Consider the following 20,204-nt stretch of genomic DNA (forward strand, 5'->3'; position numbering starts at 1 on the left):
ATCATGTACTGAGAGTTCAGCAAAAATATATGTATTCCTATGTACTTATAAATTGCAGTTCCACTTGCATCTGTTTCAAAATGCTAGCCACACTCTTAGAGTCCAATTCCTTTCTCCTGGTTCAAATAAACATATTTTCTTGCTTTATACTTTCAATTGGAGGTGTATTTATTATTACTTCATTCACATTTGTGTCTTGCACACATGTTGGGACTGTAACTTCCAGCTTTCCAAGCTGACATGCTGACCTGTATTGTGTACATCAGGAAAATACCAAATTGGGAGAGGTGAATTAGGAAGTGTGCAAAGGTATATAGATCAAAGAGTGAAGGATCAGAACTGTGGAGAGCTCCTGCAGAAGCAAGATTTGAAGTTAGGTGAGATGCTAGGAAGAACTATTGTTGCCTCAATCATCTGAAATTGAAATTCTTCAGAGACAATGGATGAATCCCATATTCCTGGGCTGGAGCTATTTGGTATGTAAAACCGTACTACATAGTAATTCAATTCTCAACCTCAGCAACTTTTAAGAGGATTCCCCAGGCAGCATGCTGGCTAGGGAATTCTGCGAGTTTCAGTTCACATCACTTAAAGTTGCTTAGGTTGAGAAACTGTAGTAATGAGTTTTGACATGGTTGACATGCCTTCTGCAGCATTATGGGAATGCAGGGCAAGAGAGAGGGAGGATAGTCTCTATGAACAGAGGTAGTTCAGAGGAAGAATATTTTGAGCCTGAGGACTGAACAGGAAGACATCCTTGGCTGGGTTAGTAAATTGTACTTAGCCTTGAACTATTTACCCACAATGTACTGAGTAATCATCAATTATTGGATTCATACAATACCTTGGTCCATAAATCCTAAAACATCTGTAGTGTAATTATTTCATATTCAGAAAAATGGAAAATTGTACTCTAGTGATATTCACAGAAACATCGGCAAAGAAGCATTTTGAGTTGCAAGCACATTTTATTTTAGCTAGTCTCTTGAATCTTAAAGATGTGAATGATACGCTCAGAATCAATAGCACAATTTTTCTTAGCATATAAATCCAACAATGAAAGGAGATTTATCTATTGAACTTCAGTCTGCTATAGTTCAAACATAAGACCTCCTCCAAACAGTGGATAAAGGGATATTATAATAATAAGGGCCATGAATCCTCTATTAGTTTGATATCTTTGCTTAGTGATCATAATTGGGATTGGAAACTCCATCGCTAAGCAAAGTCGCTAAGCAAAGCATCACATAACTACGACTAGCTCACTGTAGACTGTCATTAAAATAGATTTGCAATTTTACTACAATCTTCTTCATTGACTCTGCTTGACAGAAGCTGGTTCTGAAGTGTGGGAATCATATGTCCGCGGGTTGCTACAACATCATAAATGGCCACCAGTTGAGAAGTGCCTGAATGGTGACCACATAAGCCCAAGGAGTCTGTGATTGTCACAAATATGAGAACTGGTTGTGAAGTTACTTTTTAGCACCATCATGACTTCAGACACTAAGCAGGGCAGTCATTAAGCAACATTCACCTGTATCTAAAATGCTTATATGGGTAGAATGAAACTAACTCCTTAGCAGCTAAGGAAAGTTTTATTCCGAGGACACCTAAGGTGTTAAAGTAAATTTGCTTTTTAAAAACACATTTACATATCCATACCAAACTCATTTAAAACCTTCTGGATTAACACAGAGATTTTCCATTGCTGTAATTAAACGCCTTATTCATTCTAGAGTCATTGGAAAGCTTCCTGATGCCTGGTCAAATTATTTGCATGCTATACAATTTATACCTCGTTCTTCATCCATGGATTTGAACTGATAACATATACCACTTTCTTCAGATCCCCTGCCCGGGCCATGGTAGGAGCTGGACTACTACTACTACTACTACTACTACTACTACTACGAGGAGGAGGAGGAGGAGGAGGAGGAGGGTGTATATGTGTATGTTTGGAATAGAAGTACAGTCTCAGCCATAGTCCTTAATGGAGTAAGCACTGTTACATATCTATTGCATATTCACCTATTTTGTAAATAAAAACAATATTTTAAGGTATTTTATACATAATTATTTTAAAAAAACATTTTATAAACCAAATTTTTCACATTCAGGTAGTCTTTGACTTATGTTCCCAATCGAGCCCAAAATTTATGTTGCTAAGAAGTGAGACATTTGTTAAGTGAGTTTTGCCTCATTTTACGACTTTTCTAGCCACAGTTGTTTAAGTGAATCACTGCAATTAATAGCATGGTTCAGTGAATCTGGATTCTCTGTTGCCTCTGCTTCTCAGCAGGTCGCAAAAGCTGTTCAAATGACCCCAGAGACACTGCAACCGTCATAAATATGAACCAGTTGCCAAGCATCCAATTTTTGACCATGTGACCATGGGGATGCTGCAAAGGTTGTAACTATGAACAACGGTCATGAGTCACTTTTTTCACTACCCCTATAACTTTGAACAGTCACTAAATGAATCGTCATAAGTCAAGGACTACCTATACATTTGTTGCACATTAGCCTGAACAACTTGACAAAGCTCCTTTCTTGGCTGCTGGCAACATGCTGTATACATTCCCTTTCAACATCATGTTTGTTCAATATGAAAATCATTAACCTTTATTAACAGCAATGCTCATTTTATATACTGTATTAAAAAAAATGCCTGGAGCTCCAAAAAGCAGCATAAAACATAATCAGGCATAAAAAAAATACAGTAATAAAAGAAAAAGGCAAATGTAGGTCAAAGGAGGAAAGACACGTGGCAAAAAGAAGCCAGCCTGTAAAATGAAACTTAAGGAGTCTAAACGGGATGTGCGGAGCCAGGCTGGATTCCATTTGCGGGTGTTTGTTCATTCCTCCTGCTCTCCACTCAGGAAATAAGGTAAGGCGGAATGTGCTTCTCCGAGGGGCATTACGGTAGCTGAGCTCCCGTCTCGGCGGCTAGCTCCTCCGCATTGTGTTTCCTATCCCGGGCAGGTAGGGGAGGCTGGGGAAGAGGAGCCGCGCCGGTGGGGGCCGGTGCGGGTGCCAGCCCCGCTAGGGAAGAAGAAGACGAAGAAGAAGAAGGCCAATCGGACTTTGCCGTTTGCTGGTCCCATCCCCGGACGGGGCAGATCAGATCTCGCCTGGCGACCTGGCAGCTGCTCCCGCAGCCCCCCTGGAACTTTTGCCAGGCATTGGCTCTGCCTGCTCGGGCGACGCGGCCATACCATCCCGGCTTGAATGCCCGGCCGCTTCCATCACCCCTGGAAGGAATCCAAGGACGGCGACGGGGAGGAAGGGGGGGACAGCAGCCCCGCTTTGTAATGAGGAGCCGGCCGGGAGACCTCGGAGCCGAGAGATCGGCCGAGGCCCACGGCGAGGCTCCGATTTATAAGGGTGCTGCCTGCGGAACTCCCGCCCACACGCCCGGAGCTTCTGGGAGGGACTCTCCTCCAGGCCGAGGCTTCAGCTCAAAAAGCCCAGCTGGAAGGTTGGGGCAAGGAGCGCCCGCTTCCAGCTGCCGAGGCAGATCCAGCCTCTCTCGCTTCGCCGCCCCTTTCCCGGGATGGAGGTTCCGGGCAGCGGCGCGGAGCTCCCCCTGCCTCCCGACCTGAAGGATTTGGAGATGAAACTCGGGCAGAAACCTCCGGACGGGCTGATCCGGTGGCTGCGGGGGGACCCCACGGCTCACCTGCTTCGGAACAGCCCGAATCGGGGGCCGCGCCACGGGCTGGGGAGAAGATCAAGGCTCTGAAGCTGGAACTGGTGAGTCACGGGAAACAACGCCCCCCCAGCCGCCACTTTCAGCGCGGAAAGATAGGGTGCCCCCTTTGCACACACACACCCCTTTTGGCTCCTGACAGGAGAAAAGGCAAAGATCTTGTTCCTCCAAACTCCCTCTTCATTCATTCCCCTTGCCTTTCCATTCCGAACCGCGCCGTGGCCTTTCCTGTGCTAGTAACTAACAGCTGATTTGGCAGAAAGAATCCCTCGCTATGAATGGCTTTGCCTTCTATTACGTTACACAACGAGCGACATTTAGTTTTCTTTCCCAATCTTCCTCCAAATGTTCCCTCCCTTTCCCCCGCTTCTTTAGAGGAAGCAAACCGAGTCCCACTGCCTGGGTGACAGATTTTTTATTGATGAGTGAACTTGGGACACCTTCCCCTCACGGCCCCTTGCTGAACCTGGTCATTAATGCCCGTCCTGGAGACTTAGCCCTGCTCTCATCTTTTATTTGTTGGTTCCCAGACCAAACTGCTTAGTCCAGTTTGCCTACCTTTCTATAGGCTTATCGATGTTATTGGGTGCCCCCGCATTTCCCCAGTTCCTAGTCCCAAGCACTGCCTCTCCATCCCCATCCAATGGTGGGCAGCTCTGCACCCGTTTATCCCATTTGCTTCACCTCCGTTTCCTCTCCAAGATGCAAAATCAGGTTTATCATCAGATTTTTGGATCTGACAGGCACTTCTACTCTCTCGGCTGGAAAGGAAGAATACTTCTGTGCTAGATGCTTGCTAGATGTTATTGATTACTTATATTCGTCTAGCTTTAAAAGTTCACTCTGTTCTCAATCTATACTGTATAATGCTTAGTCCGTTATACTGTACATCTGATGGTGAGGCTACCATTTCCCAGCCTGCTTCAAATACCGGATTGAAATTGAAATATTGTGGTGCCCGATTTCAGATACTGGAGACATTTGTCCAAGTCTGGTTTCAAAGTTAAGAAGGTGTGTCTTCAAAAGTCTGCACAGTTCTTGTGATGCAGTTCTTGTGATTCTGCAAAGTATTCCATTGAAGTAATAAGGGACCAAATCTTCTCTTCACATTAATGGACACACACACACACACACACACACACACACACACACACACATGCACATGGAAATGGTCACACACAAATATTACATACTTGGTATTCTTAATTAGTCCAATTCAGATAAAAGCTTGAAAATGGATAGACTGGATCTAAAACATTCAGTGCATTTGAAGTAATCATAAAATGATTTTAGTGTGTCCATCTTGAATTTATTTGGTACCTGGAACTAAACTAAACAGGCACTAGGTAAGATTCAGTCAAGTTCAATTCTTAGATAGCTTCATGTCTGCATCCATATCTAGTTCTTTAAGATTTTTTTTTTGTTCAATTGTAAAATAACTCTGAATAGTTTGTTATTCTGTTTGAGATTTTTTTTAAACTTCTCAGGTTAGTCTGATTGCCTTTCATCTGAGTATTAATCAAGTCCAAACCTGCTTAACTGTTTTGAGGATCAGCTAAGCAGGGTAGCAGCTCAAGTTATTATTATGATTGTTTTTAATCATGCAAATTGCATCATGGCAGATTTATAATTGAACCTTAGGGCAAGGGAGATTCAAATAGTATACATTTCTTAGAGCCACTTTGGTGTAGTTAGAAATCATGAGGTTATGAGTTCTAATCCATCATTAGGCACGAAGCCAGCTGGGTGATCTTGGACCAGTCATTTTCTCTCAGCCCTAGGAAGGAGACAATGGCAAACCACTTCTGAAAATCCTTGCCAAGAGAACTGCAAGGACTTGTCCAGGGAGTCTCCAAGAATTGGAGATAGTAGGGGGAAAAATACATTTATTAATTTGTTTTATTACCAGCCATAGTCAAATGATTCTCAGAGGCTTACAGGTTCATCTATTACATACAAAATATCCATAATAAAATAAAATAACATTATTAACAAAGATTAACTTTGAAAAATGCATCTATAGTAAAATAATTTAAAAAAATAATAGCCACAAAACAGATGTACATGTTTCTCCTTTTTATTTTCATTTCTCTGTTTCTACTTTTAATATGTAAGCCACCCGGAGGTGTCTGGAAGTTGATCTCTAAATCCAATGAAATAAATTATTTAAATAACTGCAGTGTGTCATCCAGGTGCGATTTACATTGCAGCCCATTTATATGAGAGTAAATTCCTCTGAACTTGGATTTATTTATTTCTGAATCAGTATATACAGGATTGTGTTATTAATCTATTGAGATATCCATAAAAATGGAAAATATTGTTATATAAAATTTCAAGTTGATTGTTCTTCAGGTTACTTCTGATCTTTCATTGTTTAAATTTAGGAACCATATATCACAGTCAGCATTGTAATAAGCAGCTGTGCCTCAACACTTATCAAATCCCCACTTTTAAAATGATCTTTCATATGGAACTTGGCATTTAAGTATTACTTTTCCATCTCAACACAAAATAGAGAATGAGAGAAAATGGGTTTGTCCCGAGATTGTTTCTCCAGGCAGAAAACAGAATGCAATGAAACAGGCCTCCATTCTCCACACACACAGGCCTGGCTGTTTGCCTAAGGGAGACATCTGCTCCTCAGCATGAACAGACTCATAAGGTTTCTTAGCAAGAGGGTGTTGTTTTTATTTTTCAAACTGAGGGTATTTTCATCCCTCATATACTTTGTTTCCATCACGAACTTCCTTCATTTACGAGGATGCTGAGAAACATGGAAGGAAAACAGTTGGGATGGATTAAGTTACATGCTGCACTGCCACAAATGGCTGATTTAGGAGATTGATTTTCACGTGGTGAATCAGACTGTTTTCACTGTTTGCATGTACATGCAAAAACAGAACCACATGTCCTAGAATTGCCAGCAGAGCAAGTCTAACTTGATGGCCTCCAATTCCTTCATCTGATGCAAAGTTCTATGTCCATCTTGGAGCCATTCAGGTAGTCCTTGACTCACAACAGTTCATTTAGCGACCGTTCAAAGGCAAAACATCGGGAAGCCAGTTTCACTTAACAACCGTGTTACTAATTTACCAGCTGCAGTGATTCATTTAACAACTGTGGCAAGAAAAGTCATAAAATGAGGCAAAACTCACTTAACCAATGTTTCACTTAGCAACAGAAATTTTGGGCTCAATTGTGGTCACAACTTGTTCCCTTATGATAATTATATCTTAAGTGTAAATCCAGGAAGTAGTAGTTAGTAGTTTCCCTACTAAAGGTTGTTGTCAAAATGATTTAGGCAAAAATGATAAAGGCATTGTGGGAAAGCCTTTATTTTCTGGGAGTCCTGCTTTCCTACTGAGGCTGGTACAGTTAATTCTCCCTGACCCTCTGTTTTTCAAAAGGTGCCTTCTTAAACCAAGATGTAAAGGAGAAGAATTAAGAAAAGCTCCAGCTTCCTGCTCCAGCCAGTGTGAGCTGGCCATGCGTGGTTTTCCCAAAGTTTGTGCTAAGAGTGCAAGCTCTCTAAATGCCAGCCACCATGGCCAACAGATAAAATGTCAAAATGTAACTTGAGGTGAGCGTAATTCATCCTGTTGGATATCACTTTGCACCAACTGATACAGAGAAGTACGTGTGATGTATTTTGAACTTCTTCTTCTTATCTTGTTTGGGACACTTGATCCAGGCCTCAGCACGTAGTCATTCCTGCTAATCTGGTCTGTACTTGGAAGTCCAGCTATTATTTGAGGAATATCAGGGCTGCAGGCTAGTCTGGGAAGCTGAAAAACACCCTTGAAGGAAACATTGGCACACCATTTCCATATTGTTTCCAAGACAATTTCATGAATGAACATCACTTAAAGATTTTATCTTTTTTTACTTTTTTTCAGAGTAAAAACGTCCTAGAAAATATATTCAGTGAAATACACGAAGAAGCTTTTCTGATGGTGGCATCTAGGTTCCAAAATCCCTTTCTAAAAGCTTTTTGAAAGTTTGTGAAATAGATTTTTATCTTTGGTGGGAATATATTTGATCTGGATTGAAAATTGTTGGTTGTTTCATTTAATTTTTAACTTTCTCTATGCTTTTAAATGGCATTTTGTTTTGATTGTATTCTGTAATTTTCTGCTGCTCTTCTGAATTGTTGATTATCAAAGTCAATTTAATTCACTGGTTTGGTGTTTTGTTTGTTAGCTACCTACTGGTTTACATGCTTTAAATGCAATTTTATGTGATGAAACTAAATAAACACAGAGTAAAGTACTAGGATTATCATTCTTAAGTGACTAAAAGAACTATTTGTAACTGAAAGCAAGCCTGGGCTAGAGGAAAATGAAATCACAGGATCATTTTCATGAACATTGTTGTTGAAGATGGGATTCTTTGTAGGATCTGTATTTTAAATTTTCTGGGTCAGATGTGTGCCAAACAAAATGTAAAGAGCCATGGCCCATTTTATTAACTGCATTCTGTCAAGCTTTCTGTTATCATCCTGCTTTTCATTGGAGAGTGCTGTAGTTCACTATGGATATTGTTTTGATAGATGCCTGGGAGGCCTTGGCACATAAATCTCAGACAACCACTATGCTATTGGAATTCTTTAGCATCATTTTAATTCAAAAGCAAGACTACAATGTGCACAATATGCCCATCAATGTAGAGATTATTTTCTCTATTCTGAGGAAGTAATTTCCAATTATAATGAAAACAGTTGAGAATCTAATCAGGAAAGTCCTGAGGGATTTTAAAAGTATCATGTAATACACTGTAATACTATCTATAGCTGCAATATTAGCTCCAGCGTAGAGTTAAAATGTTAGACCGGTATTTCTCAACCTCAGCAAATTAAGATGCATGGAATTCTGGGAGTTGAAGTCCATGCATCTTAAAGCTGCTGAGGTTGAAAAACAGTGTATTAGATAAATATCAGTGATTTGGGCTATTTTTTACGGCGTTCCCCCCTAGTTTTCTCCTGTTTTGGAGAAAATGGGAGGAGAAAATGTTATAATTGTGATCTCAAAGTCCTGAAGGATTTGTAATTGAATTTTAACACTCATATGCCATCCTTTAAAACAAAGTTTTTCCAGATGGGTTGTTATACATAATAATGACAAGATTAAGAGAAAAACCCACAGAGTAATAATTCAAATACACAAAAAAGTAACACATTAATTAAATACATGCTAATGAATAATAAAAGCATCAGCCAAAAGATTTAAAATGTCTAGAATAGAATAGAATAGAATAGAATAGAATAGAATAGAATAGAATAGAATGGAGTGGAGTGGGTGGAGTGGGGGAGGGGGGAGGGAGTGAGTGGAGTAGAGTAGAGAGTAGAGTAGAGTAGAGTAGAGTAGAGTAGAATAGAATAGAATAGAATAGAATAGAATAGAATAGAATAGAATAAAAATAGAATAGATGTGGTAAATTTATTTATAAATTACAAAGGCCTAAGAAAATAAAAATCATTTTGCCTGAGACTGAACAGACAGTACAATCGGTGTAAGGCATCTTTCATTGGAGGGCGTAAAGGATCCATGTGTCTATTTTAACACTTATTTATTAATAGATTTATAGGTAGTCCTCAACCTACAACCACAGTTGAGTCCAAAATTTATGTGGCTAAGCAAGACATTGGTTAAGGAGTTTTGCCCTGTTTGACAACTTACCTTACCCCAGTTGTTAAGCAAATCACTCTTAGGTTAAAAATACAGTGATTAAATGAACCTCGCTTCCCCATTGACTTTGCCTGTTAGAAAATCACAAAAGATTATCTTATGACTCAGGGACATTGCAACCATCATAAATACATACCAGTTGCCAATTTTGATCACATAATCACGGGACTGCTGCAATAGTCCTAAGTGTAAAAAATGGTCATGTCACTTTTTTTCAGTACCGTTGCAACTCTGAATTGTCACTAAATGAATGGTTTGTAGGTCGAGGATTACCTGTATATCTTACCTTTATTTTGTGCAGTTTATATAATGCTTTGCTTCCTGTTTTCCTCTCAACAACAAGGCAAGTTGTGGGCTGAGAGACAGTGACTAGTCCAAAGTCATCCAGCCAGCTTCCATGCTTTGAGAGGACTAACACTTTTCTTCTAGGCCAGCACCTTAACTATTGGCTCTGTTACTGAAGAGACCCATTTCAGATCAATAGCTGCATCTCCCATTGAAAAGATCCTTATTATTGGCCTTTAGGCACCTATTCTTTATAAGGCTGCTTAATATGGAATGGATAAGCATTAATAAGGAATGGATGGAAACTAATCAAGGAGAGAAGCAACTTAGAACTAAGGAGAAATTTCCTGACAGAACAATTAATCAGTGGAACAAATTGGATCCAGAAGTTATGAATGCTCCAACACTGTAAGTTTTTAAGAAGAGATTGGACAACCATTTGTCTGAAAGGGTATAGGATTTTATCTGCCTGAATAAGGGGTTGGACTAGAAGACCTCCAAGTTCCCTTCCAACTCCATTTTCTATTCTATTCTATTCTATTCTATTCTATTCTATTCTATTCTATTCTATTCTATTCTATTCTATTCTATTCCATTCTATTCCATTCCATTCCATTCCATTCCATTCTATGTCTTATGGGTTCTTGATATTTAAGGCTGAAATAATGCATATTTTAAAATAAAGCCTTTTTGTTTTGAAAACAAATTTAACCCTATAACAAGGAACCATTGAAAAAGTCAGCAGCTGCCCAGTGAAATGAATCCTGTGATTCATTCTTGGAGCATTCTATAGAGTTAATCTCATTTCCAAAGTGGGAGTATTTTCAAAGGAATTTGCCTTCCTCATTAACCTGAGGTGGATTTATGAACATGGTTAATCAACCACACCTCACTCTTAATGAGTCATCTTCCTACTGTGCCTTTCCAGATATTTTGCACTGTAATTCACAGGAACCTCAGGTAAAATGACCTACAGTCAGATATATTGGATGTGTTTTTGACTGGGTATCTGTTCTAGCTGATGTGCCATTAAAATACATTGCTAAGTTTATAAGGTTTAGAAAGGCATATTGACATTACCAAGAAACATAGGTGCTGTTGGCACTGTATTTTCTTTGAATTTTTAAAAATAAAGAGTTTGTTTTGAAAGCTACACATAACAATTAAGATGGAATTCAGAGCCCTTCCTCTTCCTTTCCCTCCAAGTTATTCATCCAGTTTCAGATAAAACAATTCATTCCACTCTTTGGGAATTGCTGCAACATGTTAGTCACAGCTCTTGAACAAACACCAGGTGTTTGCTTTTGTTAAAAAATAGGACTTATAGCCTTGTGCAACTGGATTCATGTCCTATTTGTTTTCAAGCCTTTTCCTGATGTTTTGAAAGGGTTTCTGGACAAATACTTCCGCAGATACAATTCCTCCACTTGTTCATTCACATTTCTACTTTCTAAGGTCAAATTGCACAACCAAAATGTAGAGATTACTAATTGTATATACTAATCTGCTACTTTGAAATATTCAATTAAAAGACAACTATGGAAAATTATCAAAGGAAAATCAAACTGATTTTCTTCAGTTCCTTTAAAAACACACCTAGGTATCAGGACCATTCCACCTCAATAAAACCAGGTCAAGATCCTGGATAGAATCTGATTCTTCCCACCCCTTCTTTTATATCAAAGGTCTTCAAACTTGACAGCTTTAAGACTTGTGGACTTCAACTCCCAGAATTCCTGAGCTAACATGACTGGAGGAGGAATTCTGGGAGTTGAAGTCCACAAAACTTAAAGCTGTCAAGTTTGAAGACCCCTGTTTTATATTAACAAATGGTGCTGAATTTGTTGCTTTGGTTTCAAGGTAAAGAAGTTGCAAATGTGGAATATATCAAGCTGAAATTATTTTCACATTACAATCACTATCCCAAAGGCAGTTTTGCAAGAGGCAACTGGACTTTCTTGTTTTTCTTTTTGCTTCTCACCCAAGAAACTTCTCCAGCTCTTGAAATGAAATGTCTTCAAAGAAAAACAAGAAAGTCCAGTTGCCTCTTGAAAAAACACCTTTGGGACAACCATGACCTGGATAACTGAGAATCTCCATAGATAATTACAATCATTATTGGAAATACTAGTGTGGGAGGATTGTAAGCAGCCATATTTTGCATGTGATAAATTGTCATTTAGGTCAAGAATTCTATAAACAGATATTTATAGAAGGTGAAGATCCCTCTATATCATGCTTTGCTGGAATAATCTATGAAGCCACCTCAATCTGTGTCTTCGAGTATTCCCATTTTCCATGGGTTGCTCTTCTTAACCTATAGGCACATTCCTTTTGGTTAATTTTTAAGCATGTATTTTTGGAACTGTTCCCCTCTGTCCATGGTGCTCACAGCTGTCATCTGCTAGTTCAACATTATCTAGTCCAGCTGGAATCATTTACCAATACTGTTTTCTTTGAATCACGGCTAATAAATCAAGCTTCTCTAAACAAGTTTTGTGGTAGCTTTACAAGAACTTTACCTCTCTTCTGCCCTTTGTGACTGCATCTCCTATTCTTGCAGGGCAACATTGAAGAGTAAACAAACCGAACTCTTTGGCAGCTCCAATTTGCTTGAAGTTGATTCATATAGCCCAGCAGCTGTTTCACAATCAAATAATGTTGGATTATTCTCTTTGTTAGGAGCTGTTTGCCATTGCTACTCAGTACATAAAAACTTTAAATCTTTATCATGTCACTGCTCAAAAGCTCGTAGTAATTGGGGGAAATGCCAGATTCTAAAAAATAAACAGGTAGAGACAGATGGTGGCTGGAGAATTCTGGGAGTTGAAGTCCACAAGTCTTAAAGTTGCCAAGTTTGGGGACTCCTGTCCTAGGGCCTTATATGGCTAGTTGTATTAATGAATTTGCCTATGGAGGTAAAATTGCAAGAAGGCTTAATGGCAAATCCAGTAGTAAAAAAGATTAAAATATAACATTTTTAATGAATAGAAATGCGTTCTCCTTGTTGATTCATTGATTCAGTCATTCCCAGCTTGGTGCCTCTACAAGTGTTGGTGCTAAAGCTTCCAAGGTTTATCCTTAGTTCACATTTTTTATGGTACTAGAGTGGATAGAAGGCTAGAATTCCTCCTATTTTGCCACATGTGGTAGACATTTCCAAACTAGTGTTAGATTTTAAATGAGCATTATGGCAATTACAGCATATCTGGTGGTACTTGATGGGAAAAATTAGAGTTTTCACCCAGATTTCCCAGAAAATTACAACATCCAAGTAAAAGTAAAGTAAAGGATCCCCTCGCACATGTGTGCAAGTCGTTTCCAGCTCTAGGGGGCAGTGTTCATCTCCATTACAAAGCCAAAGAGCCAGCACTGTCCAAGGACGTCTCCGTGGTCATGTGGCTGGCATGACTAAATGCTGAAGGCACACAGAACACTGTTACCTTCCCACCAAAGTGGTCCCTATTTTTCTACTTGCATTTTTACATGCTTTCGAACTGCTAGGTTGGCAGAAGCTGGGACAAGTAACGGAGCTCACTCCATTATGCGGTGCTAGGGATTCGAACCACCGAACTGCTGACTTTTCTGATCAACAAGCTCAGTGTCTTAGCCACTGAGCCACCGCGTCCCCCAACACCCAAGTGCAATGGTCCAAATATATTACATTATAAATCATACAAGACCATTTACATTAGAATGGGATGTACATTATTCCAGTGTCAATTACTAGACAATTTATAATGAGGATGGAGTTTTCCATAATATCAGTGAGTATACTTTTGATTTTGAAGATAATGTATTTTCATGGCTCATGGCTTGACCACACATACTGTAGTTTTTAATTATTTCAAAGTTCAAAATATTTATGCATAATTTAGTAGTTGTGCAATTCCATGATGGTAAATGTTTAGGGCTTTTATTTCAGACAATAAGGAAATAAATTCTAGTTTTGTTCAAGAGAATACCTATGACTAACTATATAATTTCGTGTTCATAGACATGACAGCCACTACCAATTTATTCCACTTATTCTTTTTCCTATTATCCAACATTTTGTGGAAATATATATCGCTGACATCAGAGATGGGAAACCTTTTCAATCCTTGGGAAGACAGGTAGTCTGGACTTACGATCATAATTGAGCCTGAAGTTTATGTTGCTAAATGAGAAATTTGCCCTGTTTTATGACTTCTCTTGCCACAGTTGTTAAGTGAATAACTGCAGTTGTTAAGTTAGGAACACGGTTGTTAAGTGAATCTTATTTCCCCATTGACTTTGCTTGTCAGCTCACAAAAGGAGATCACATAGTCCTGGGACACTGCCAGCGCCATAACTATGGACCAGTTGTCAAGCATCCAAATGTAAATCACATGGCCATAGGAATGCTCTAATGGTCATACATGTGAAAAATGGTCATAAGTCAGTTTTTTCAGTGGTGTTATAACTTCAAACGGTCATTAAATGAACTGTTGTAAATTGAGGATTACCTAATTTAAGCAGGTAATCTCAGCAATGGCCAAGACTACCAACAGATTCTTCTTTTTTGTCTCATCGATACACAATAAAAAATAAAAATAAAAAAATTGATAAGACTTAAGCGTAACACACAAAATTATCTGCTACAATGTCCTACCAGTCAATGACTACTTCAGCTTCAACCACAACAATACAAGAGCACACAACAGATACAAACTCAGTGTAAGCTGCTTCAAACATGATTGTAGAAAGTATGACTTCAGCTACAGAGTGGTCAGTGCCTGGAATGCACTACCTGACTCTGTTGTTACATCCTCTAACCCCCTCAATCCTTTAACCTCAAACTATCCACTATTGACCTCACCCCATTCCTAAGAGGTCTGTAAGGGGCGTGAATAAGTGCACCATCATGCCTACTGTCCCTGTCATATTGCCCCCATTTATTCGTACTTATTTCCTGTATTCTTACTCATGTTTATATTTATATCTATTATCTTGTAAGCGATTGAGAAATAAATAAATAAAACAATCCTTTCCTTTCCATTTCACTCAACTCAGTGGGAACGTTCATGTGTATTGGAGAAGATCATTAACAAGTTGTCTTGTTAGAATGGGTGGGGTATTGTTTGGCATATGGAAACATCCTGAGCTCACTTTGATGTGAAACATTGACCTTTAGATACATTTCTGTAGTTGGTGTGGTTTATGTTGAGAAATATTGGGCCTTTAACTATTATATAGTTTACAGCACAGGTGTCAAACTCGCCAGGTCACATTGTTGTCATGTGACATTTTGTGACCTTTTCCCCATTTGCAGAGCTGGGATGGGTGTGGCCTGCTCATGAGGCAACCGGCCCAGAGGCCACCAGTTTGACATCCCTGGTCTAATTTACCTTGAAGATCTTTCATCCAGCAAATGATCTGATTATATCTTCTGTTTTCATCCACAGGCCTATCTAAGAGCAATAGATATCAAGATCCTCCATCAATTGGTAGCTGTGAATGATGGAATAGAAGCTGTCAAGTGGTTTCTTGAGGAAAAAGGAATGCTAACCAGCCACTGCAGCAGCCTTACCAGCAGTCAGTATAGCTTGGTAGAAAGTCAAGATACATCCCGACGAGGCAGCTGGAATAGCCTTCAGGATCCCAATGACAAACTGGATAGCATATCTGTTGGTAGCTATTTGGATACACTAGCTGATGATATGGATGAATATGGACAAAGCTCCCCTGTGGAACCCATAATGTCACCTACCTTAGGTAGACCTCTGGGCAGAAGTGAATTAGAAAGATCAAAGGCAGATCTAGAGAGAGTCTTTCTTGCAAATTTGGACAAAGAGCAAGACAAAAGCAAAACTTGTCCTGAATGGGCCTCTGGTTTAGTTAAGAGCCAAAGTTTTAACAAGCTAAGTGCACCTGTCCAGGTGTCACCACCAATGGCTAATGGGATCTTGGGAAGACAAGTCCCTAAGCTAGTGCAGAGCCTTGAGGAGAAATTTACTGCTGCAATTGCTGAGCAACCAAGCAAAGAGAGTGTAGCAGTAAAGGCCTCCAGGAAGAGCAAAATGGATTCAGAAAATTGCAGGCTCGATAACAGGAAGCACCTGGAATATGATGGTCAATGGCAGTGGGCGGAGTCTCAAGAAGATGTGACATTTTTGTAGCATCCCTGACTGGCTGCCTGGATAAACATAAAGAGATTCCAGGTTTTATGCACTAGTCTTTTTGCACCTTGGACTGCAAGCTGTGCTCTCTTTGGCTGAATGTCTTTTGTTTTGACCAGAACTGTTGAGACATATTTGCTGATGGACAGAACATAAGTATATTAGCCAGATGGCATTTGTCTTCTAAGATCTTAAGCTTTTGCCAAGAATGAGGGCATATAAAAATACTGTACACCTCTATTTGAAAGCTTTTGGCCTGCCAATGCTGCACTTTTGTGCCACAGTTCTAGTTTCCATGTGAGTGGAGGTGGGTGTAGCCTCATAGGCTGGACTTTCAGGTTTTGACAAAGCTGTTCACTTGAGTAGCACTCAATCCTACTGCATGTAACCAATACTGCTCTAGGAATAACTGGTATTTTTTAATGAAAGAAACCAGAGACAAACCTTTGATACTATAATCAATGTTTTAATCAATATTATTATTATTATTAATGTCATAGGAAATACTGCTTCTTCATTTGCTTGATATTTGAGTTACCTCTTAGGTTTAAGAAAGGAATGTAGAATTCTGCAGAGAAGCCTACTCATTCATTTACTACACTCAACAGACTGAAGATGTCCTTCATTCTGGTAACCATGAGAACCAACTTTCCACCTGAACCTGAACCTGAGCAAAATAGTGGGGGCGTCTGTTGGTTTAATGCAAGGGTCTTCAAACTTGGCAAGTTTAAGACTTGTGGACTTCAACTCCCAGAATTCCTGAGCTAACATGACCAGAGGAGGAATCCTGGGAGTTGAAGTCCACAAAACTTAAAGCTGTCAAGTTTGAAGACCGCCCCCGCCCCCCAGTTTAATGAGTCTTGAAAAGCCTTGAAGAACTGAAGCTTAAGTGTTGTGCTGCACTTTTAAATGACTGCAAGTAACACAAAAATGCAGCAAATATATAGAGATAACCTCTCACACACTTTACATTAAGCTTGGAAAATAACTGAGATTTTTGTGGTATACTTTGGAGGTAAATTGAGTGCTTTAGGTAAGCCTTTGCCTTGAGTTGGAAGCAGGAATGGAAAAATGAGTCACTAGTGACATTGCATTAGACTGCAAAAGTGCCCTGACTGGCTGTTTGCTATAACCATAACACTGGCAAACCAACATTCATGGGATCCAAGTAAAAAAAAACAGCTGTATGTGCATCCAAATTTTGAGTTTCAAAGTCATAGTTTTAAATGGCAGCTCTATACTGGCTTTAAAATGTTGGAAGAAATATCCTTCTGGGTTCAGTTCCAAGTGGGGAAAAAGATACTGGAAATATGGAGGCTGTTTGGAAATTAATTAATGGTGGACAGGACCACATGGCTTGGAGCTCCAAAGTGAAAAGAATGATCACATGCTTCAAGACGAAGGAAAGGAAGGAAGGGCTGAGATGCTGAGGCCCTTAGTTTTATACCCCCTGTTGGGCCACACCGTAGTGTTTCCTGTTCCTGTGTAAGAAATGTATCCCATTGGCCGTCAGACTCCCAGGGGCGGGGGTCTTAGCTAACTTTGTAGACTTTGTCTAGATCACATGGCTTCACCTGAATGCTGACTGATCTGCAATCTTCCCAGGCCATGTGGTGAGATGGGTAGAGGGCTTTGTTATGTAGTATACTCTGGCCCAGGCCTTAATGGTCCACCCATTAATAAAGGTGGGGGTGAGTTTCTACTTCTCTTTTTAGGGGGAATATTCTGCCTTTTTTAGTATATCCTAAAATATTTTATTTTCTTAGGAGAGGGGTGGGTTTTAACTGCCAACAAAAAAATAAACAAATTTATAAGAAACTGAGGTATGATAATCTCATTTTGCCCAATATATTTCTCCCCAGGTTAAAGTCATATCTCTTGAAAAAGGTAATAGAAGAGCTAGCGAGTTGAAATTTCCTCATTGGAAGCCCATATTATTTTGCTGTGTTTCTCAGAAAAGTCAGGCTTTCTTCCGCATGGAAAAAGACACCAGAGGGAGTAGGAAAACATGGAAGGTTTATGCATAAGTTTCCTTTCTTAATAAATTCCAGTGATTTTGTTGTGATTTTGTAATAAAATACTCATCTGGAAGCAATCTTTGTTAGGATTACAAAGTAATTCTAATTTTGATGGAGATAATATTGCTGGTGTGTGATGGATTAACAAGATTATACAGACCGTGTTTCATCTATTTTCTTATGTGTCCATGTGCGTATGTGGTGTGGAGTGGGGGTGGAGTGGGGAAGGGAAAATCAAGGTGTTTTTTTTAGAATTAAGACTCAGTCCAAGAGAATACTGAAAAAGTCTTAAAATGTGCACCTTTCATATCAGTTCACCGCAGATCAGAAAAAGGTAAATGAGAAAAATACATACACAAACCCTAAACTTAACAATACAAAGAATGTTGTGGCTCAAGAAACAATTGCTCGGCTTTCTTTTTAATTGGGTCATAAAATGCAATGAATTATATGAATTATAGTCATGCTATAAATTATGTTCACAATTAAAGTTGCAATTAAAGTGTTTAGGGAAGGGAGGATCAGGAAAGAAAGCAACACTCACTAGAACTGTAATGTGGAGTCACATGCTGTGGTTTTAAATACTTCCCATTCCACCCAAAGATGGTTTTTCAGGAGGCAACTGGATTTTCTTGTTTTTTTCTTTTGAAGATGTTTCAGTTCTCACCCAAGAAGCTTCTTCAGCTCTGACTGGATGGTGGAATGGAAGGATTTATATTCCTGGTAGATAGCTGGTCATTTGCATTCTTTTGGAAAGTTGTTGAGGCCACTTGGAGGTTTATCTGTGTCCTCAGGGTCACAAGTATTGCAAATGAGTGTGGAGCCTTCTTGGTTACAGGATGTTTTCTGCCCTGTGTCCCTTCACTGTTGAAGACAGGCACAGGCTGTTGGGATGAGTCTGTGTTGTCTGCATCTCAAACTGAGATTCCACTTCACCCAAAGCTATTACAGGATTTAGGTTGTTTCAAAATTATTCAACCTTTTTTCAAGCTAAAAACATCCTTTGGGAATGTGCAATTTACTTTTGATCTGGTCCTGTTATCTGCCTTTTCTATACATTCCTTTTCTGAGGTGTTCTATACTTGATGTCAGCTAAATAACCTTGTTGGAAATTTGTGTCATGAGCACTGCATACGATGCCATACCATTAAATGGAGCACATACCATACGATGCCATACCATTAAATGGAGCACAAATGTTTCCAGAGCAGAAGCAAAACAACAACAATCCTTCAATGATTTAAGCAAGATGAAGGGAAAGACAAAAGGATTTACATTTGCAAAGTAATATATTCAGAAGAAAGAACGGAAGGAATGGAGTATAACCATGTTATATGGGAACAGAACATCAGTTGTGCTAAACTGTCTCAAATCATAGCATGCAGCTTTCTAGGAACAGTGCATGTATTTTGTGTTTTGGAAACATAACAATGCTGATCTCCCCCCCCTTTTTTTTTTTAAGAAAAAAATGTCCACATGATAGCACTAAATGCAGAATATTTCACTATTTTAGCCCAGGGAAAATTCTCCATTTGCATTGAAGAGGGAACAAAAAAGTTTGTAATTGATGTAGCTCTTTCTTTGGTATCTAAAAAACTACTTTCCCTTTGTTGCTACAGAAATAATCTTTTTTGAGATTTATCCTTTAAAAGTCAGAGAGAGAGAGAGGGAGAGAGAGAGGGAAAGAGAGGGGGTAGTTTTTGGGGATAATGAAAATAATATCAGACAAAAACTTCCAATCTTGATGTCTGCGGTTTTATACATACATGATCAATGGTAGCCTGAAAACATTTTAGTCTGAATTGCTAATGGAATTATATGGCATTTCTTTTTCCTTTTGGTGCAAAATGTCATAAAAGGTAAATTGATGCTGTGTTGAATTTTCATGAGCTTCAATTTGCATTGCAAACGTTGCCATGTGGGATACAAAATATTTATTAATAAAGGCTGATCTTTAAATCTTGTGCACTTTGAAATCTCGGTTTACAATTATCATTTCCCAATCTGCTTTTGTGTCTGCAAGAAGGAGTTGTCTGAGCAATGAGTTACTTCCCTTCATTTGTTACACCGTATAGGTATATTTTTGCCTGCTAGCTCTATGACCTTTCTGTCCCAATCCAGTTGTAATCAGTTATCTTTGTAAAAGACCAGATTTAGCAGATAGGATTGAAATGTTCAAACCCAGACCTTGCCCTCTGTATTGCATAGCTTTCAGTGTGATACTTCTTCAGATTTGCATCTATTACAAATTTTCAGCTATATACAGTATTATGCTTCACAATTTACAATGCTATCACTTTTACGGGTTTGTTTGGCCACTTTTATTATTCTGAGAAGTTTTGACCGTTTATGGAACCGATAT

General features: G+C 39.2%; 1 protein-coding gene across 1 annotated transcript; it reads left to right on the top strand.

The window, feature by feature from the left end:
• The first annotated feature begins 2,920 nt into the window (after positions 1–2,920).
• LURAP1 (leucine rich adaptor protein 1) lies at positions 2,921–18,974 on the top strand. Its single transcript, XM_026665795.2, is given in 3 exon segments — positions 2,921–3,719; positions 3,722–3,756; positions 15,111–18,974. Coding segments are annotated over 3 exon segments (912 nt in total). The 5' UTR covers positions 2,921–3,556; the 3' UTR covers positions 15,825–18,974.
• Positions 18,975–20,204: the final 1,230 nt, after the last annotated feature.

This window comes from Notechis scutatus, chromosome 3, assembly GCF_049901735.1.
Source record: "Notechis scutatus isolate UNSWTSFEM ecotype Mainland chromosome 3, rNotScu1.2, whole genome shotgun sequence".
Taxonomy (NCBI): Eukaryota; Metazoa; Chordata; class Lepidosauria; order Squamata; family Elapidae; genus Notechis; species Notechis scutatus.